Here is a 22,805-nt window from a genome sequence, read left to right as displayed (position 1 = left end):
AAAAAAGCTGCTAAACTTCACGGGAGTTGAACTTCCGTGAAGTTTGGGAAATTTTTTTTGCAAAAACCGACCTGGTCAGGTCGGTTTTTACAAATAAATTCCAAATAGGTTGGTTTTAGGGCTTAAATGTCCAATTAGAACTGTTTTGAAAATTTGTCCTTTTTTTAATCATTCATGCAATCTACATGACTGCAGCTAAGAAGTGTTTATTTCACTAAATCAAATAAACAAATAAACCATTAAAAACAGGAAGAAGCATCTGATTTGTTGAAGACTAATTAAAAAATTGAACCCACAATTCTTTTATAATCTCTTTATTACCATCAATAATCGGATCATTGAAATAAAGATATCATGTCAAATGGAAAACATCTTAAATTGCAAAAAAATATCAACTGCTGAATGATGTATGCAATCTTGCATGATGGTGAATTATGAGTTACCTCAAGAATATAAAGAAAAGAAGTGATAGACGAACACAAGAAAGGAGCACAATTTATATAAAGATTAACAAAACTAAAGAAACGTTGAGCCTAAGCATATGGTCAATGTTGAAAGCAAAGCTATCCAAATGGAAAATAAATATATGGTCGACATCATTCTACAGAGAACTGCCCTCAAGAATACATAAAATAATATATCATTCGAGAACTAATCATGCAACAGATGAGGAAAGATGTCAAGGATCCTGCATGGAGCCTCTCCAAGCATTCCTAATAAGTAGCAAGAACCAATAGTCCCGTCAAAATCATGTAAATTCAGTTAAATAGGCCAGTTTTGCTATATAAATGAAATAGCATGTTCCTTATTAATTAAAATACTGAGAAAATTGATCCTGAAAACGTTGCAAGGAGGACTTACCCAGCCGTACAGTGGCACTTGCTTTTCAGCCAATATTAACATAAGCCAAGGTTGAGCTACAAGAAGAAGAAATAATACACTAAATAAGAATTTTCATGTAATTTATTAAGAATAGAGCCACCGTGCTACACAGGTGACATACATGAATGGATATTAAGAAGAGATACAAATATGAAACGCAACAAATTTAGGAGGAAAAAACGAAATGCTAGCAAAGTAGGAAAGCCATATAACAATATTTCTGATACCATCAAAACTGAAAATTAGCACCCAACAATGGACTAAAAAGGGTATTAACCACCAGGCCAGGTAGGCCAAGCAACACTTCTTCCTGAATGCTCTTTTTAATATTGTTCATAATTTATAAATATCAACCAGGATATATAAACAAAAAATAGAGTCTAATAACCAACAAAATCTGTCCTAACATAAGGAAGATTGGATATCTAGAATGTCTTGCAGAATAGCAAAGGAACTTTGCTCGAGAGATATGAAGTAAATCATCTAAAGAAATTTCCCCTAAATCTCCATTCTAAAAGTTCAATGGAGTGGGTTTCATTCCTGATTCAAGGCACCTGTTTGGCAGGATCAGGGCTTTGTGCAACCCCAACAAAATAATAGCATTCAGGGATAATGATCTTCAGATTACTATTGCAACAACAATCCGGAAAGTTATTTAATTAAAAAGGGTTGCCTATCTCCATCAAATAGGATTGGAAAAAATCACATCTAAAGTTACCAAATTCATGTGGAGGTGAATAAGAGAATGTAAAGTTCTCCTCTCACAGCAAAAGAGCTATGCAATTACAGCCATGAGAATGACTAAGTGTTTCTATATCTGAAAGAGCAATTCATTAAAAAAAATCCACATATAACAGATAGTAACTAAAAATTTTCACCAAGGTAAATGAAGTTTTCAACAATATTTTGTTGATGATTTCAGAGGGTCATGTTATCTTGCGTGGATGGTGTGAAAGCTTTGAAGATTTCACTGGACTTAATCGGCCTGACAATCAACTTATGATGCAGTACCCACTCATAAGAAAGTCTGGGCTAGCTGAGAGTGATGAAAGAAAACGCAGGAAAGACAATAGAATAACTCTTTGGTTTGAAGTAGAAGATACAGGCTGTGGTAAGCCATTTGGTTCATATCCTCATCGTATCATTTCTACGTAAAAGGCAGCTAACTTCTTATATGTGTTTAGGGATTGATCCTAGTAAATGGGATTCTGTATTTGAAAGTTTTGAGCAGGCTGATCCATCAACAACACGAAAGTAAGAAAATTATTTGATATATTACTTGTTCACTGTTCTGACTGCATTAAAGAGCATAATTAGTCTGTGCAACTTTGTAGGCATGGAGGCACTGGACTTGGCTTATGCATTGTGCGAAATTTGGTGAGTCGTAGTACTTGTATTATTTGAATCAACTGTTTTCATGTCATCATTAATTAATTTTTGGAACTGTAGAACTTCCATAATTATGATAAGAAAATTGTCATTACATGTTTTTAAGCAAATACGATAAATGATGCAGAAGCATCACACAGCTGTCCAACTAAAATAAATTGAAGTCGTACTCTTTTCATTTTAAAATGCATTCATAATAAACAGAATAAATTGATATACGACGAAAGGTCAACACTTGAGTATTTTCCCAAATTAAATAGGATTCTTGAAGTTCACATGCTTAAGAGACGCTTTCCATTAACAGAGGTATGCCACATTGAATCTTCAATTTTTGTGCAAAAAGTAGACTGAAAAGTTTCATTGTTAGGCTATGTAAGCACAACTGTAATCTCAACTCTTTGCAATACTGTTTAGATACTTTTTTGCCAATCATTGAGGCCAGAACATGAATTGTCAGTACAATATACTAATAAGGAAAGTTTTCTATATTAGAGACTTCAGGAATAGGTAATAACCTTTACTTACAAAATTGGCCAGGAAATATTTAAAAGTCACTAGAATGAAGTCTAGGGAAATAGAGGAAATTTGCACTTGGATAAATGAATTTGTATTAACTAGAAGTTCCAGTTGATAGGTGTTCCAAATTTTAGACTGCCTATAATGACAATGACCAATTACTGCTAGTCAGGAAAATACTTTCTTGTTTATCTAAAGTGTGCTGAAGAGAATTATGACTTCCATGTCTAAGATATGAAATGACCCTCTTCTCCATGCAGGACACAAATGGTTATATGGTTGGTCGTTTAAAATCATGTAATCATTTCTTACAAAATATTAACATTTTACACATTGTGAATAATCCTAGATCAACAAGATGGGAGGAGAAATAAAAGTTACTAGAAAGGATGGACCAGGGACTTTGATGCAACTATACTTGGTTCTTGGAATGTCTGAGGGTGGCACAGAGAAACACTTCCAAGCAGAATTCAGCAAATACAATGTAATGGTGAGTGAAGCTGATTGTATTTCCAGAGCCTTAACTCTCCTTCTAGTGTAAATGAATTTACTTATTTAAGTTGCTTTATTTACTGCAGCATATTCTTGAAAATAATTGGGAGAAAAAGAAAGATATAACTCATCCATAGCTTCTGGACAAAGGAAACTAGGATATAATCTTAATCATTTCAACTGGCGAAAAACACCAAACTCAGAATACACTCATCTGTGCTTTGTGTTGTTAGTACGATAGCTTGACTGACATGCTTTGAGTGTTGGTTTTAGTATTGTACTTTCTATTACCACCATTTCTCTATAAAGCTAGAAAGCTAACTGCAAGGGATATAATCAATTAGCAGTAAGCAAACAGATGCAAGTCATAAGATATTACGTTTTCTTTATGCATATACTTGGTTTGGGTCAATATTTAAGGCAGAAATGACAAGCAAATTCTAGACACAAGATAGCTGTTAACTTTTCTACGGGATGACTGTGCCTGTCCATCTACTTTAAACATATGATAGTGAGTATTTATACAATCTCAGTCTCTTGTATGTAGTGTACTTAAAGTCAAGCAAGAGAGGCCTAAAATCCAATATATGCATGCTAAGTGAATTGTTAGGCTACTTTAATCTACTTTTACTATTTGGTGGTAATAACTAGAATTGCATGTGCAGGTGTTACTAGCACTAAAAGGCAGCAAAGGCAGATTCATAACATCACAGTGGTTAAAGACAAATGGAATATTCACATGGGAAGCATCTGAATGGAATGGACTGACACAAATTCTTCAACAAATTTTTAAGGGAGATACTACTGTTGAGGGTGGAATTGAAGAGTGCTCAACATCTTTAAAGTTTAACAAAGTTAAAGCTGCCCCCAACCAAACCAAAGATCAAAACATGAACTGTTCAAGCATTGTTATTGTTGTTGACACAAGTCTACTAGATCAGAGCACAAACATATGGAGTGAACAGCTGATTTTTCTTGATCGATATCGTGAAAAAGCAAAATTTGCATGGATACTGAGTCATGATACCTCTAATTCTATTAAAGTGGAGTTGCGAAGAAGAGGGCACTATATAATGGCTAATAAGCCATTATATAAAACAAAAATGATACAGATCCTGGAGACTGTCATCAAAGAGGAGAGTCCAGAAAATCAAAGATGTGGGGCTCAGGGAATGCCAGAGGGTCTACACGAGTTGCATGAAATAGAACCCCTTCACTTTGAAGATATCAGTTCAGATGAGTCTTCTGATGTTGAAAATTACCACTCCCGAAGCAGTGAAGTCAGTTTTGGAGAAAGAACTAGAGAAAAAAGCTCAGTATCTCATTATTCCTGTCGCCAGATCCCATATTCAGTAAACGAGTCAACTCATGAAGTCACTGTGACTGACATTCTCCCAAACCCTCATCTTTCACTGACAGGAACTGTATCAAAGCTACCAGATGCTCTCAATTGTGGAATCAATAATACAGACCCGTCAAAAAGCTATGGACATAAGGTAATTAAACAAGACACGATGATAGTTAAGGCAGAAAAATTACAGGATTTTCAGCAACCTTTGGCAATTGGATCCTCAAAGAAAATTAATGATACCATAATTGAGGTAAATCAGTTGCAGCCTGGGAAAGAAAATAGGGCTGAGGAACTTAACCAATACCATTCCAGCTCCACTTTACTTAACAAAGAGAACTCAGTTAAGCTGGCAGAGGAAAAACATGAGTCTACATCAGGCATCCGACGTTCAGAACAAGTAAAAAAAGAATGTAGTTTGGAAAGGCTAATGAAAGTTGTAGACAGAAATAATAACCTAGATGATTATGACAGTACTAACCGGGAACAAAACAAAGTTTCAAGTAAGGTGGCTCTTAACCAAGGGGCTCTTGATGACTTGTATATCCTGCTTGCAGAAGATAATCTAATCTTACAGCGAGTTGCTACAGCCATGCTGGAAAAGGTGGGAGCCACGGTAGTGGTTGTCGGAGATGGAAAGCAGGCAGTAGATGTTCTGAAATGCATGCTTTGTGCAGAAGATGGCAGAAGACAATTTTTATTTCACCAAGAAGGAAAAACACCAGCAACGAAACAACCCCAACAAGATCAACCATTTGATCTGGTTCTAATGGATTGCCAGGTAAGAATTAGCAAAAGAAGTCTAATTTCAAAATCATTTTCAGAATTATATTTTCATGTTAATATCTAGCATATATCTTCTAGTTAGTTGATACAATGATGATTGCTAATTTAATAGGCAGAGGCAGCCCCTTAAAGATCTAAACAATGGAGAGGCTTTGCTGTCTCTGTTTGTTGCGTTGTAGTATCTTTTAGCTATTTCATTCGTTGCAATCCCATTTGTCTTTTATTCTTCTGATAATTATCTCTTTTCTGCAATTTCACGGATTTATCTTTTTTACTTATTGGAGTGATTTGTTTGTTTATTTACTAATAGGGTATAGACAGAAAAACATAGTATTTAATGTAAGTTTTAACTTTCATTTGCACCTAGTTTCGGCACTTCTCTTACAGATTTTTAACCACAGCCAGTGAACCACACATGATCCAACACCCATAAGCTAAGTGATTCCAGGTCAGAAAGGATACGAAGTACAGTAAGTATATACATCAGCATTTTACCAAAGAGTCATTTGCCAGCTTGTTCTCATTAGATCTGAATCTTTTAAAAAATAAGGAGACAGCTCAAACTTGTCATTACCAGTCTTCCAACTTCTTAAGATGGGCAGCATGTAAAAGATGGAAACGCAAGAGGATCCAACATATATTTACTACTGATGCTACCCTTATTTTTCACATATCATAGAATTAAAGGTGGGAAAAATCACAGTGAAAGGGACTACACAAGATGGCTAATATTCACTTTTATGTTTCAATTTGTTAGGACTTAATATGCTGACTATCTTGGTATCAGTGTATAATATTATTTTCAAACTCTTGCTCTGCAGATGCCAAAGCTTGATGGTTATGAAGCAACAAAAGCAATCAGAAAACTCGAAGAAGGAACTGGCTCGCATATCCCAATAGTAGCAGTGACAGCACATGCAATGTCATCTGATGAAGCCAAATGCTTGGAAGTTGGGATGGATGCATATCTAACCAAACCGATTGACTGCAACTTGATGGTATCCACCATTCTTGGCCTCACCCAGAGAAATGGTTAACGTTTTTTCTGTATTAGAGGAATTGTATAATATCATAGTCAGTTGTCTTTCTATATATCAGACTTTGGTGGTATATTATGTTTTCATAGACGAATCAATCAAAAAGCTTGGGCAGATTGATACAGATAATATCATTAGGCTATATTGTGTATGAATATTGAGAAATGGCATTACAAAATGTCGTATGCTTATCCAACATGTAATTACTTTCTGTGGGTATAGTAATATCAAACACATTCAAAGCATGCAAATATGAAACTCACACATTGTTTTTTATGCTTCAATTTCAGTAGTTACAGTCAACGTATTAGTTAATGCAACAAAAGTTTCTGTACTATTCAGTACTTTCTGTTAATGCCAGGTTGAGAGCTCTCGAAGCAGTCACCCAAAAAGATTCATTAAGTTCATGAAAGCTATAGATTAGTTATATGCTTTTATCTAATACACCATATAACTATAATACTCAATGTTGAATTTGGGTTTGAGTGGACTGGTGAAGTCAACCATGGACCCATTCGTAGTAGCCACTAGCTCACGTATAATATAAGCCATTGGATTAGTTTTTGATCTGATGGTTGTCATATGTTGAGGGCCCTTTACCAAAGGGATGAAGTGGGTTAGAGAGGCTTGGAGAAAAGACATTTCTAGGGTTTCTTGAAGCATGTTGGAGGTTGGAGGAGAGGAGCATTCTCTTGAGGTGTAGAGCGCATTTTCGCAACTTAAAGACAATTTGTGAGATTCTTTAAGTTTTTGTATTCTCCTATTGGAGGTGAAATATCTTGTACTTGTAATCTCCCATTTATAGTGAAAGAATCAATATGACGTTCCTCTCCCATGGATGTAGGCTTGTGTTTAGACAAACCACGCAAATTTTGTACCATTACCGTTGTTGGTTGTACTTGTTATTGCCCTCTTTATGTGAACGCTTGATCTTGAATCCTTAAACCCACCATGCTTCCCAACAATTGATATCAGAGCGATGTACACACAATATGTTTGTGAAATTGCTTGAACGAGGTTTCTGATCTCTTTGGTATTGTTTGAGCAAGAAGCACAGAAGGTGCTTGTGGAATCGGTTGAAAGAGATTTTTTTCTCTCTTTTGTGTTGTGTGGGAAATGGAAAAGGCAATGGAGTTTGAGAAGCTAAATGAGGGAAATTGCGTAGCATGGAAGATAATGATGGAGGATATTCTAGGTTTTAAGGTCCTGGATCTACCTCTCCAAGGCAAATCAGCATAACCGATTAGAATAGAAGACCATGAATAACAAGCACTTGATAGGAGGTGTTTGGTGGCGATCAGACTTGTAATTCACTATCTATTCTATTTGATGATTATCAACGCAAGACAACGTTGTAATTATGAGAGAGATTGGAGTCATCTTTTGAGCAACCTTCAGGTGTGAACAAGATGCATGCTATGAAGAGACTCTCTTGAAGATGCATGATGGTTCTCCCATTCAAAAGCATAATAGTGAGTTCAATTTAATATCGGCATAATTGAAGTCTCTCAAGATCAACCTCGATAAAGAAGTTCTATGCTTACTCCTCCTGAGTTCATTACCTTTAAGTTGGGATACGCTTATTACTAACATGGCTAATACCATGGGAAGCAAGTTCATAAGTTGAATGATGTCGTTGTTCATTGTTGAATGAGGAAACTCAGAAGGCTACAAAGTACAAATCAATTGTCTAGTGGCTTGAGACAAGAAATAGCATTAGAAGATGGAGGCGGTCATTGATTTGAGGCCATTCTTCTAGTACAAAGGGGACGTCTCAAAGCAAAGAGAAGTCAAAGTCACAAGGCTAGAAGCCTATTTGCTGGCATTGCAAGAAGCCGGGTCAAACAGGAAATGAATGTTGGCAATTAAAGGACAAACAGTTACAAAAAGGCAAAGACAAATATGGTAATGGTGAGGTAAATACCGTCTCTGAAGGAGATTTTGAAGTCATATTAAGTGTTAAATGTCGTAGTGAGATAAATACTGTCTCGGAAGAGATTGTGAAGTCATATTAAGTGTTGAATGTCATAGTGAGGTAACACCGTCTGGTAGGAGATTGAGAAGTTATATTAAGTCTTGAATGTACGAAATCCTCTTGTGCGGACACTTTGGCTTTGGACTCCGGTGCTCCTTTTCATATATGTCTGGATCGATCATGTTTTTCTACTCATAGACATGTTGATGATAAATTTGTCTATCTTGAGAACAATCAGGCTTGTAAAATCACGGGCATTGGTGATGTTGTCATAAAGCAAACGAATGAAAGAAGCATACATCAGCAAATGTGAGGCATGTTCCAGAGATGACAAAGAATCTAATTTCAGGAGGCCAATTGGATTATTCCGGAATTCTTATCACTTTCGGTACGGAATTTTAGAAGATCTCAAAGGGTTGCATGACTATGTTGAATATGGCGAAAGATTTATGCACTTCATCAAATAACTCTAAAAGGTGAAATCTCAAAGAAGATAATTACTATGGCAAGCAAAGGCGAAGATATGCAAGTTTGACTTTGGTAGCTTGATCACCTAAGTGAACAGCGGCAGAGCCAAAGGCATCTTAGGTTGGGCAAGTGCCTAACCTGAAATTTTGGAAGCCTTTAGTGCCTTGGTGATTCCTTTGGGCTTTGAGACCATAACCCCATTATGTTATATTCAAAGAAAACAAGAACTGATAACCCCTTTGAAATAACAAAAATAATACAAATATTGATATGAAGTGTAACGTTACGAACAAATTCATTCTTGAAACTTGAGATACTAAAGGCTATGACAATATTCAATTGACCAACTAGAACTTAAGAAAGAAACAACTATATTTTACTTCAGAAAATGAAGGTTTCCAAATTGACAACTATTTTTATAAATAGTTAAATATTTTTAAAATAAACTTATCTTCCTCTAGAATAACATTTTGCTCATGTTTCTTAGCGTCCTACCTGTCTAGAAATTATGGTTCCGCCACTGTAAGTGAGCAGGGCAAGAAGGTACTGAAAGAACAAAATTTCATCTCTTCTTTTGAGTATTCATTTCTTGACTTTTGTGTGGATGGCATTATGGGCAAATAACATAAGAGTGAACTTTAAAATAAATGAAATGTATAGAAAATCGAAATAATGGAGCGGGTATATTCCAACGCTTGTCGTTCAATCAATGTCACGCAACTTCGAAATGCATCCTACTTTGTTACTTTCTTGGTCGAACATTCTAGAAAGTTAGAAGGCGTGTGAGTTGTTTTCTGCAATGGGGAGCTGGTAGAGAGAGTTCTGTTTTGCAGATGTTAGTATTTCATTGTACTCTTGGGGATGCCTGGGATTGTTGAGTGTACCTAAATTCAAATTCGTAATGAAAATTTATTCAGTTACCAAAAAAAAAGTGTCGGATTTATCCTTTGGCATCAAAAGATAAAGTATTTGAGACCGGTGGAGAGATGTTTAAGGTTTCACAGCTGCAGCTGCTATTCATGAAGTCTACTAATATTGCTTACATCATTGTTTGTATTGTGTAATTGTTAGGTAACTATTTGAGAATATTTTCATGATTGATTGATTGAACATAATAGATAGTGATGATCAATCATCAGATTCGGACTTGGTTCAGCGTGATAACTATTGTTATACATTTTTATTCACAAATTAATAGTCTTAAGTTTTTGGAAAATTTTGTGATTAACCTGGTGTGGGATTTTAGTGGTTTTTAAAGATTAAGATAGAAAAGTTCAAAGAGTTCTTGATGAAAATTATGTACCATTGTACACATAACTTGTGAATTTGAGTTCAACAAATAGGTAATGTGTGTATAATTATTTTTGGACTCAAAACCATAGGACTACGTAAGAGATAGATGATGGAAAAATTGTCTCATAATTGGTGCCACAAACTTTGGGTACGGAAAAGAAGCGGCTAAATTATAGAGACAAAATTTGTGAAAGGATACTGAATTAGTGTTAACAAACCTTAAAATTTTGACACTATATGATATTTCATTAAGAACACCCTAATAATTACATTATTATTATTCACTAAACATAAAATTTTCTCTTTATGATAATAAATACACAACAATGCAGTTTCATGAACATAAAGGGTTGGATATGTTGGACATGAAAAAGTAATGAGTTCGGCTCATGAGCTTTTCTGCAGCTGGTGCAGTTGAAAAGGCATCAACCCAACTCATCTACATTCTACAGTAGTCACCAAAAGACTAGCTTCCTTGATAATCCTAACGAACTTCGTATATGTAACTCCTTACCTTGTTTCCTTCACTCCATCCCAATTCTTTTATAACTATGGCTCTCTCCATCAACACTCTCTCCTTGTTTTGTCAAATGCTGACATCGCAAAATCTTTTTTTTTTCTAGATAATAGCAGGACATGATTTTGTATTAATCTTATCTGATATTTCTCTGACACTAGGTTGTGTTCTAATTAGCTATAGATTCAGCTTCTTTAGAGGGTTTGTATGTCAAATTGTGCAATTTGGATCTTACAATTTATTATGTACTTTATGTCCTTCAAAAGTAAAGCATAGTTGTATTATATTGCTAAATGCGACTCTTTGAATACTAAATAACTCAGCAACCTACCCTAACTAAGATTCAAAATGAAATCATCATCTGCATCTCAACAAAACTATCCAAGGTTGTTGGTCTAACTTCCTCTTACTTGTGGAAAATACTCTAAATACTAAGCAAAAATAACGATTAGATTTTGCCTACTTTATGCAGTAAATAATCTACTAAATAATAATTATCTAAAAGGTATATAATGAGCTGAAGTTGCAAGCTTTCAGGATGTCTAGTTGAGAATTCTCAAAGACTTAATTCTACTACCAAAAATATTGTAAAGAAACGATTCAGTAGAAAGCAACAAAATCATTATTTGTGTTCAATGAGATTAAGCATGTAATGAATGCTCTAACACACTAAGTTTTACAATATTTATATGATCAATAAACTTAGGGCCAGTCTACTCTCACCGAAGCAGGTTACAAGTGAGTCATATCTTCTAATATTTTAATTGTCTAATTTGTGAGAAGTTGCATCTCCTAATAATACTCAGCTTCCTTCTCTCTTTCTCTGATTATCAACAATTGTTGTCACACTTCTAATCATAATCCTAATACTTTAACATTTAATTAATTAAAGAGTCATCTCTTATCAATGATTCGAACAAGAAATTCATCTACACATTCAAATAGGTGTTTCTAAATCCAAATCCTACTAATATTAAGTGATCAGACAAATAATTTATCATATGTGAAGAGCTCTCTATTGCAACTTGAATTAGCTATCCGAATCTTAATCCTAAAACAATCAATACTTGGACATTTAATTTAATTGGACAGTAATCTCCTATCATGCATCCGCAAGAATTTAATCAGATATCCGAATAGTAAAATACTTTAATTCCTAACCATAATTCTATTGATTTTAGTAAGAAAGAGCTAAGCCTAATCACAAATAAAGCTCCGTCTCGGGCTACTCCATCGTGGTCACTAATCTCTTCTCCATTGCAAGCACCTTCTCCATCAAGAAAGTCGCCGTCTAGACCTCCTTCGAAGGGAAATCATGCACGTACAACATCACCAACATACGTATCCCTCCTCCATCCGATGTCCCTTATCCATCACACTTCACTTTCTCATGCTTTATTACCATTTTCAATGATCTCTTTTCCACTTTACAATAATCCTTCTTCGTCAAGAAATTCATTGTTGTCTCTGACTCCATCGCCACACTCATCGATCCACGTAGCCTCATCCAATGCTCATTCTTCATCACTATTATCATTGATCTCTTCTATCCCATCTTCTACTCCATTATTGTTGTCATCGACTGCTCCTTCCTCGCTTAAGATGTCACCATCTCCTACACCATCGACAAGATACGCACCCACTCCATCACAATGGCCAAACGCCCCTTCCTTATCAATTTCACCTTCTGCTTCATCCTCATCTAGACATGCATACTCTCCATCATCAAGGTCACCCATCTTTTCACCTTTTTGGAAGCTCTTTCTCTCTCTCAAGAATTTTGCCTTCTCATAACCTATTGACATGAAAAGCACATGACAAAACATGAAAAGCACATAATTCATTGTCATGCATCATCCATCCCGTGTAGAGGAAAATCACATGCTCTATCTCCACTACCAAAAATGTTAAAACTAACAAAGCTACCAAACTCTTCTAAATTTGTATTTAATGTCAATCCACCATCATTGACCGATACTACAAAGGATCCATCAACTCCTCCATCTCTTGCTCCGACTCCGTCAAAAACCAAGTACAACTCCATGTCTCCATCACCACTAGTCTCAACTCTTCCACCAACGGCTCCATCGACTTCTCAAGATGTTCACTCTATTGCTGACAATCTGTTTTCAGCTCTAAGTATTTTATAGTCTATAGTTATTCTTGTGTTTTATTAGTAGTTATTGTTGTTGGAGTGTTTTTCTCTTTCCATTTCTATTAGGTAGCCTACATTGTCATCAGAGGGATCATTTCCTATTGTAAACATTTAGGATACTTTTTTAAATTGATTAGTACTTTTTTTATTTTATAAGGTTTTAATCTTGACTTTTTATTTATTCAATTAGTATATGATTCCCCAAGGATAATTGTCATTGCCCTAAATAGTAGCAGAAGATAAATACGAGTACATGGCAGCCCGTGTATAAGACAAGTCTCACGAACATGTTCAGTCTGACACTTCATATCACATAGCTTTTCACAAAAATATTAAACCTACTGATGAAAGAAGTTCACGGCAAACTATTTACATAAGTAGTACTTACAATCTAAAAGCTCACAACAGTAAGTGGTTTGCAAAAAACCAAAATATGTCGTCTGGCTACACTCAAGACAGAGGAAAGGCTTTACCATATATTGCCTTCTCGCAAAGCCTTCATCCAAAATCCATCTTGTAAACAAAGCTAAATGGGATCTGGAAAAAAAAATTGAAACGACGAGGCGAGCTAAACCTCAGTGAGGACATTTCCTACTAGGGTTCCTAGGCAATTCATCATGACAAGGATGTAATTTGGGTTTTCGTTATGGCTGATAAATACCTCAATGGTGAAAATTTTTGAACCCATCTGCTTCAGCAATGTGGCGTATCATTCTTGATGGGAAAGATCTAATCAAAAGGATTGTTCCAAGCACATAGGAAATGGCAAAAGCATCTCAATTTGGAACGAGATTTCGTTTGATAACTAGTCTTTTCCCACTCACTCACCTGCTTCCTTCCCGCAACACATCAAATCTATAGCAGGTATTATCGACGAAGCGTCTAACACTAGGAACACTAACCTCATATTGGTTGTCTTCTAAGTTGCATGGAAACGGGCACGGGTACTGGTACGGGTGCGGGTACGGGACACGGTAAAACTGTAAAATGTAGGGTACAAGGACACGATTACATATATATATTGAATTAATACTGTACATAATATAATTTTTTTCCCCTTCATGTGTCATTAGAATTAAAATTCTGATCACATTTTTGAGTTTCTTTTATCATATTGATTATCATGAATTGTAAACTACTCTTTTTTTTTTACTAGACATCTAAACGACCCATTAACTATATAGTTTTAAACTTGGGTATGGACTGAAACGAATCCGATCCGTATCTCATTAGTTTCAAAAGACAGATGTGAAGTGTAAGCTCTGCGTCCAGGAAGTCTTTGACAAGTGTTTTAAATTAACACAGATATCGTATAATTGAGTACATGTTGTAATAAATGCATGCATATATTCAAGAAGTGTCCATGAAGTTTGGGTACGGGAAAGTGTCGGGTACGTGTCCGGTACGGGTACGGCTTCATTATAGAAGTACCCAGGTAACATAGGCTGTCTTCAACCCAACCACTGCAATGTCTATTTTAATATAAAAATCCAAAGTCAAAACCTAATAGATGGACTCTCTAACACTAGGAACACTAACCTCATATTGGCTGTCATCAACCCAACCACTGCAATGTCTATTTTTAATTTAAAAATCCATAGTCAAAACCTAATTGATGGACTCGTTGTTGACACTCATTTGGAAAGGTAATGTCAACCTAAGCTTCTCCTTCAAAGCCATCTATCATATCTTTTAAATGGACTGACAACCTCAATACTCCTCTTTCTATTCCTTATCTGGCCTCATCAAGTTAATTATGAAGTATAAGCAGATTCCTCCACTCGTTAAGGTCTTCATTTGGAGGGCCCTTAATGATGGTCTTGCATCCAAGGACATCCTCCAAAGGCATGGTGTATCAAATAATCCGAAGTGTCCATTATGTAAGGCTAAATTGCACAAAAATACCTTAAAGTTTTTCATTTTGACAATTAAATACCACATGTTATATTTTGATACAATAAAATACCGTAAAGTTTTTAAATTTTACATGTTACTACCATCAGTCATGCGAACGTAGAAATTTTCACCTAAATATTTCTATATGATATTTACATGCTAATTTTAGAAATTTTTAAGTAATAATATGTGTTAAAATTACTATTAAATCCACCAAATTTCTTTTTCAAACTTATCTTAATACTACTTTAAAATAAAGTGGGATATTTTTAATGAAAATTTTAACAAATATTAATAGTTTGAGAACTCTAAAATTAGTGTGCACGTATCATAAAGAAACATTCGGGTAAAAGTTTTCACGTTTACATGGTTGATGATAGTAACGTGTAAATTTTAAAAACTTTCTAGTATTTTTTGCATTAAAATGCAACTTATGGTGTTTAATTGTTAAACAAAAAAACTTTATGGTACTTTTGTGCAATTTAGCCTTTATACAATTTGAAAGATGAGACCCTCAATCACTTGTTCATCTCTTGTACCTACACTCAAAGCATTTGGCAAATAGAGAATTGTGTTCTTCCCACTTCTTCGTCCCTTGCCGATTGGTTGGATCACTGGTTGAAACCACTATATAACATTCTCATATACAATCTCCCGACCATCGTAGTTGTCGCAATTATTCCTTGGTTTATTTAGAAATCAAGATGTGAAATCATTTTCAATAGATCAAGAAAAACTCTAACTTCCACCTTCACGCTAGCAGAGGTTTATGCAACTATGCAATCGTGAACTCAGTTAAAAGTTGAGAATTAAACGAAAAAGTGGCGGTTTTCTAGGTGCATGTTAGCAGGCGATCCTGCAGTTCAGCTTGCCTACAAGAAGGAACTTTCGCTTCTTCCGGTGATGGTTGCTAACATTCATCGAGGGCTTCGGCAGATTTCTGGTGCTTTTACACGGAGAGATGATGATAAACCGACTCAGATTCCTACCATTAAGGTGGAGCTTCCGTATATTTATTTGATGGCTTGGTTCGTCCTTCATCGTTCCGATGTGATGTCGGTACCGAATGTCATAGACCAGTCTGTTCCCTTTCTACAGCTGCTTGAGAATGGCGAGTGGGAGGGCCGAGGATTCCCCGATATCAGGCGTCAGCTACAAGTCCACAAGTGCTGGGCATTCTCCACTTGCTTTCCACAGTTCTCCAGCCGGTACGGCGAGTGTTTGATTGATGAGGAGAAGCCGAGGGAGTATAGGACTTATTTGGATATGGGCTGCTTTAATTGGCTAGTGAACATTAGGCCGGGTTACCTGACTTTCCGGGTGGGGAATCAGTGTTTTATAGAGCCGTATCTACCTTGCCGATTCGCCCGCCAGTTCGGTTATGACCAGCTTTATGTTGGGAACCCGCGCCAGCAGCTTCGGGCTCATGGAGGTCTGGTGGACGGTCTTCGTGCATGGTTGTGGACCGTGACTGGTTGCACTGGTGCTAGGTTCAGTCTCCCGGGTACTGAGCGGTAGTTGAACCTCACTTTCTTGAGCTGCAGGTGGTTGCTAGCAGCTAATAGGACTGTCCCTGTGAAGCCTATCAAAGAGTTGGTGGCCGAAGAAGCCTCTCAGATTGATTCTCATGCGATCCGGGACGGTGCTCGGTCACAGAGGGCTCAGGGCAAGACCCGCCGACTTGATGCAGAAGGTCACAGGGCCTTTAGTTCTGCTGGAGAGGCTTCAGGCGGAGATCCCGAAAATTACGAGGCATCTTTCTTTTTCTCTGCATTTTCGAATTGCTAGTCCTGACCACTATTTGATATTTCAGGGACAGCGACCAACAGTGAAGACGAATTCCGTCCTTTTACCCGGGCAAGACCTTCGATTGCTGTCCGTGCTGATAGGCGGAAAAGATTAGCCCACAAGTCGCGTGTAGGTTCGCGAGCATCTGAGATGGATCTGGCTGGCGATGATCCTGTTAGTGGCGGAGGTAACATCTATTCTATAGATCATTCCCTTGATCGTTTAGAATTTCAGGCTCATGCTTTCCCATCCTATGCAGGATATCGTGAGGAAGGCGAGATGAGTCCCGATGATTGTGCATCTCCTGGCGAGCCTGACTCACCGCACCAGGTAGAAAAGCCTGCAGAGACCGCCCATGTTGGGGAGTCTGTCAATGAAGGACCCAGTTCGGTGATTCCAGGTACATCTTCAAGAGGTAACTTGCCTCTATTGGCCATAGTTTCCTTCCTCCTCCTTCATACTTATATCTTTTTATGTCAGATTTTTCGATTGATGACTTCGATGGGGAGGGCCTGCCTATGGACACTTCTATGTTCAGCTTCATGTATGACTCTCCTCAGATCGATGGCCAGCCGCCTCAGGATATGTTTCCTGAGTCTGTACTCCCTCAGACTCCCGGGAACGGTTATTTTGAAGGTGCGTGCCTCTTCTCTCAAACTAAATATAGGACTAGCCAATTCTTTGACTAATGCAATTATAATATGATGTTTCTGTTTTGTGCCTAACAGGGGCTTTTGCTGAGGCTGACCCTGTTGAGTCGGCTGTACGACCAACTCCACCAGTCGATGCAGTTACATCTCCCCCACCCCCAGTGACTCGAGTGGGAGAAGGTATAGTTTAATTAACTGAGCACTGCCATTCATTTCCTTATTGAGGCTTTTGACGAGTTTCTCCTGCTAACTTGCGCCCCCGCCTTTGATTTTTCTTGAAAATCACTGGATCTTGATGGCAAAAAAAAAGAGAAATTGTAGCAAGAAGATCTTACATTTAGGATCTGAAGCTTTGAAGTCTTGTGAGGATCAATCTGGCATGATCATGGCTGATGAGGAGGAAGATTTGGATCTGGAAGTTATGGGATCTACGGGTCCAAGAGGAGAGAAGAAGATGATGATGATGGCTGATATTCTCAAATTAACGAAGAATACTCAGATTGAAACAAATTTGAGAGGTAATATCTTGAACTTTAGCCATGGTGATTGTAGTTCTTCACGAATTTCTTGGGCTGATGAATCTGATTTGGAGAATACATCTTCTATTCTCTCTTTGGAAAAGTTTGCTAAAATCTCAAATCCTGATTCTTCTAGTAATCTAAATTCGGCTCTGAATTCTGTTCCATTGAGATTATCTGGCAGTGGCTCAAGAATGTCAGAATCTGGGGCAAATTTACCTAAAGATCCCTTAGATGCTGGGGTTGTGGGAGTAAATAATCTTGAATTTCCCCCTCTTGTGACTACGAAGCCCTCAAATCCTGATTCTTCTAGTAATCAAAATTCGGCTCTGAAATCTGTTCCATTGAGATTATCTGACAGTGGCTCAAGAATGCCAGAATTTGGGGCAAATTTATCTAAAGATCCCTTAGATGCTGGGGTTGTGGGAGTAAATAATCTTGAATTTTCCCCTCTTGTGACTACGAAGCCCTCAAATGAAATTTGTCCACCTGAGTCTGCTGTAAAGAAAAGTTGGGTGAGCTTCTTTGCTGATAATCGAAAAACTGGAAATGGATTTAGTCTGAGTTATGTGAAGCCTGATATTGAGGACACAGTTATCTTTGATAAAGATGAATGGATTGAAGGGAGCACTATATGAAAATCTTCTCTTATTGGACAGATTATGGGATTAAATATAAAATTCAGGGCTATGGAAACATATGTGAAGAAAGTTTGGGGGAATTTGGCAGTTCCTGAAGTTTGTCTTTTGAAACCTGGTTTGTTCCTTTTTAAATTTCAAAGTATGGAGGATATGAAGTTAATTTTGGAGAATGGTCCTTGGTTCTTTGGTTCAAGACCTATTCTCTTGAAGCCTTGGAATATTGATGAGGATGTAGAAAGAAAAGAGGATTGTGTATATCAAGTTTGGATTCAATTACCAGGCTTGAAACTTAACCTGTGGAATGCTAAATGCTTGAGTAAAATTGCCAGTATGATTGGTAATCCAATTGCAACAGACAAGCTCACTGCAAATAGACAAAGGCTTGCATATGCAAGGGTGCTAATTGAAGTCCATATGCCCTCTCCTTTACCTGATGAAATATCCATTCAAGGACCAAATGGTAAGAAATATACTCAAAAAGTATACTATGAATTGAAGCCTAGGTGGTGTGACTATTGCAAATTGGTTGGGCATGAAACAAATTTTTGTAGAAGGAAATTTGGAACTCAGAGATGGATACCAAAGAAAACAGTCACTCAACCATCTGTGCATGTGCCTGTTTCAGCTCTTATGTCTAAGAGTGTTGTTAATACTCAGAAAGGTGATTCTCAGGGTTCTGAGATGGAGGAAAGAATAATCTCAGAAAATCAATCTGTGCCTGTGCATGTTTCTGCACCTGTGCATGTATCTACACCTGTGCATGTCTCTGCACCTGTGCATTTATCTATGCCTGAGCATGTACAAGTTGAAAATTCTAGAAGAACTGTTGCCCAGGGATATACTTTGGAGGAGGGTATGGTCTCTGAAACTCATCCCCAAGGAAAAGGGAACTTGAGTCTGGAAGACCCTCTGCAGATAAATGAGGGAATGGTTCTGGAGGGACAATTATACAAAGGAAAAAAGAAATTATAGCCCAGATCATTTCAATCAAAAACATGCTCAAGTAAGTGAATCCTGGACAATTATTACAAAGAAGCAAAAACAGGAAAACTCTTTCTGGAAATCCATATGGAATTAATGATATAAATGGTTCCTCTACTGTGGATAGAGGAGGAAATCTTCAATGAATTTATCCTTCTGGAATGTGAGAGGATTAAACAAATCCTCTAAACAACAATTGGTGAGGAATCATTTACTGCAGTATCATTTATCCTTTTTGGCTATTCTTGAAACTAAAATCAAAGATATTTCTCTCTCAAAAGTGACTAGGAAAATTGCCAGTAATTGGATATGGGAGTCAAATGTGAGGGATGCTGGTAAAGCCAAGATAATCATTATGTGGGATCCCAATATCTTTGATATTCAAATTGTAACAAAATCTGATCAACAGATTACTTGTTCAATCAAGTCCAAAGATGGAAGACTATATTGTTTCATTTCTACTATATATGGATTCAATCAATTGGGAGCAAGGAGAGATCTATGGAATGAACTTAATAATATCTAGCAAGGTATTGGAAATTCACCATGGCTCCTCTGTGGAGATTTTAATGCCATGATAAGTTCTGAAGAAAAGCTGGGAGGTGTTATGCTTAGTGAAGCTGACACTGAAGATTTCAGCAAATTCATTGAAAATTGTGCTCTCACTCACCTTAAAACTCAAGGGTGCTTCTTTACATGGAGCAACAAGCAAGAGGCTGATACAAGGGTATGGAGTAGACTAGACAGGGCTTTGGTGAATGATGCTTGGATTGATAACTTCAACTCAAGTCATGTAAAATTCATGATGCCTAGTATTTCTGATCATTCTCCAGCAATAGTTTCAGTTTATGAGGATTCCTTTCAAGGGAAAAAACCTTTCAAATTTTATAAAATGTGGATCAAGCATGACAATTTCTTACCTACAATATCTAATATTTGGCAACACTCTATCCAAGGTTATTCTATGTTCTCAGTTTATACAAAACTGAAATTGCTAAGAGGAGCATTGAAGGATCTTAATAAGAAGCACTTCAACAACATTAGTGAACAAGTGTTACGGGCAAAAAATGCATTAGAGGAGGCTCAGAAAATTCTTCAAAGAAATCCTCTAGATCCTGTCCTTATTAGTCAGGAAAAAAAATGTTATGCCTCTTATAACAAGCTTCTGGACTGTGAGATATCTTTTTATAAACAAAAAGCTAGAATTGCTTGGTGTGTGCAAGGGGATAGAAGCTCCAGATTTTTCCATGCTTTAGTCAAATCTAACAAGCACAAAAATAGAATAGTGGTCCTATACAATAACATGGGGATTAGGATCACTGATGGGGAAGCTATTGTGAAGGAATTAGTGGCTTTCTACAAAAATCTAATGGGCACTGCAGTCTGCACCTCTCCACCAGACATGAACATCATAAAAGCTGGCCCTTGTCTCAGTGACTCAAATTAAACTGCTATCCAGTCCAGTTTCTGATGATGAGATCAAATCTGTAATATTTTCTATGCCTGAGGATAAGACACTAGGACCAAATGGTTATAGTGTTTCCTTCTTTAAATCTGCATGGAATATAATTGGTGCTGAGGTAACATTGGCCATCAAGGATTTTTTCAGAACTGGTAAGCTTTTGGGGATTGCAAACTCAACTTTAATCACTCTTATTCCTAAGATACAATGTCCAAAAACCCCAGCAGACTTTAGACCTATTTCTTGTTGCAATTGAATGTACAAATTCATATCTAAAATAATTGCAAATAGGATAAAGCCTGTTATGGGTAGTTTGGTGAATGAAGCACAGAGTGCTTTTGTACAAGGGAGGCATATAAACAGCAACATTATGTTAGCTCATGAGCTTGTTAAAAGCTACAATAGGAAACATATTTCTCCACGAGCTATGATCAATATTGATATTAGGAAAGCTTTTGACTCAATAAGCTGGAGCTTTATTCATTCTGTTCTTCAAGGTCTGGGGTTTCCTAGGGACATGATACACTGGATAATGAGTTGTATTACTACTCCCAAGTACTCTATCTCTTTCAATGGTGGGCTTCATGGATATTTCAAAGGGGAACGTGGATTGAGACAAGTAGATCCTCTCCCCTTATCTCTTCATCCTGGGTATGGACTATCTCTCAAGGAGCTTGGCCACTTTAAAGGATGACAGGTCATTTAAATTTCATCCCAAATGCAAGAAACTCCAAATTTCCCATCTGATTTTTGCAGATGACTTATTGTTATTTGCAAAAGGGGAAACTTATTCTGTGCAAAAGCTTTATCAGTGCATCAAGTCTTTTGGTGAAGTACCAGGATTAGAAGCAAATCCTGATAAATGCTCCATTTTTTATGGTGGAGTAGAGGATTCAGTTAAAGCAGATATTGCTAATATCCTTGGATTTACAGAAGGGTTAATGCCTATAAAATATCTGGGAGTGCCTCTAATTACAAAAAGGCTATCCTATAATGATTGCTATCCTCTGTTTGAAAAGATTACAGGGCAATTGCAGAACTGGACTAAGCACAGAAAATTGTCATATGCAGGCAGGTTGCAGATTATAAAAAGTGTGATACTTGGTGTGCTCATTTACTGGACATCAAATTACATTTTACCTGCAAAAGTTCTTCACAGGATAGATGAAATATGCAGGCAGTTTCTGTGGGGTAAAAATAAGCACTCATCCATGTTATCTCTTGTAGCATGGGAAAAAGTTTGTTTGGGGATGAAACAAGGAGGCCTAGGGATTTATTCAGCTCAACTCTGGAATATTGCTTCTGCACTAAGAAGTTTTTGGTACATATATACAAACAAGGAATCTCTATGGATAAAATGGATTCATGAACATTATCTTAAGCATAGAGATATTTGGCAAATTGAAGCAAGATCAGGAGACTCTTGGATGTGGAAGCAGTTAATTAGAACAAAAAACATGGTGATGGCTGATTTAGGAGGAGCTGATAATGTCAAATCCCTTATTATGTCATGCTGTATAAACTCAAAGCCAAAACTATCTGTGTTATATAAAAGGCTATCTCCTGTGTCATGCTCAGTGCCATGGCACAAAACAGTTTGGGGTGGTCTTAATGTGCCAAAGCATGCTTTCATCAGCTGGCTAGCGATACATAACAGACTTCTCACACAGGATAGACTCTTGAAGAGAGGAATAATCAATGCAAACATGTGTTGTCTATGTTCAGGTGCAAGTTTTAAAACTAGAGACCATTTATTCTTTGAATGCACATATTCCTCCTATATATGAAACTCAGTCATGGACTGGATGAAATTCAAATGGAAGTCTTGTAGCTGGTGTCGGATTTGGAATTGGTTTTCAAGTTTGAGAGGAAAGGCTTTACAAGTCAAGCTCAAAAGACTAGTATTGACAGCCTCAATATACTGCATATGGCGTGAGAGGAATGCAAGGCTCTTCACTCAGAAGTTTAATAGTGCAGATCATTTGATCCAAGTCATAAAATTTGAAGCCTC

At 36.9% G+C, this 22,805-nt stretch overlaps 1 protein-coding gene and 1 long non-coding RNA gene across 3 annotated transcripts in view; one reads left to right on the top strand and one right to left on the bottom strand.

Annotated features, from left to right (window-relative positions):
• The window catches only part of LOC109821749 (histidine kinase 1), a 20,500-nt gene extending 13,799 nt beyond the window's left edge, over positions 1 to 6,701 (top strand). For both annotated transcript variants that reach the window (XM_020387912.1, XM_020387920.1), the window contains exons 8-13: positions 1,805 to 1,993; positions 2,067 to 2,136; positions 2,217 to 2,259; positions 3,137 to 3,277; positions 3,945 to 5,408; positions 6,235 to 6,701. In XM_020387912.1, the coding sequence (XP_020243501.1) occupies positions 1,805 to 1,993; positions 2,067 to 2,136; positions 2,217 to 2,259; positions 3,137 to 3,277; positions 3,945 to 5,408; positions 6,235 to 6,450 (2,123 nt within the window). In that variant the 3' untranslated portion in view covers positions 6,451 to 6,701. The remainder of the gene's footprint in view (positions 1 to 1,804; positions 1,994 to 2,066; positions 2,137 to 2,216; positions 2,260 to 3,136; positions 3,278 to 3,944; positions 5,409 to 6,234) is intronic.
• The window catches only part of LOC109821762, a 40,968-nt gene that overhangs the window by 5,312 nt on the left and 12,851 nt on the right, over positions 1 to 22,805 (bottom strand). Inside the window, exon 2 of the long non-coding RNA XR_002241983.1 lies at positions 862 to 917. This is a non-coding gene — a long non-coding RNA (uncharacterized LOC109821762). The remainder of the gene's footprint in view (positions 1 to 861; positions 918 to 22,805) is intronic.

Source organism: Asparagus officinalis, chromosome 1, assembly GCF_001876935.1.
Source record: "Asparagus officinalis chromosome 1, Aspof.V1, whole genome shotgun sequence".
Classification (NCBI taxonomy): Eukaryota; Viridiplantae; Streptophyta; class Magnoliopsida; order Asparagales; family Asparagaceae; genus Asparagus; species Asparagus officinalis.
The sequence above is the reverse complement of the archived record's forward strand: the minus strand, read 5'-3'. Positions and strand labels throughout refer to the sequence as shown.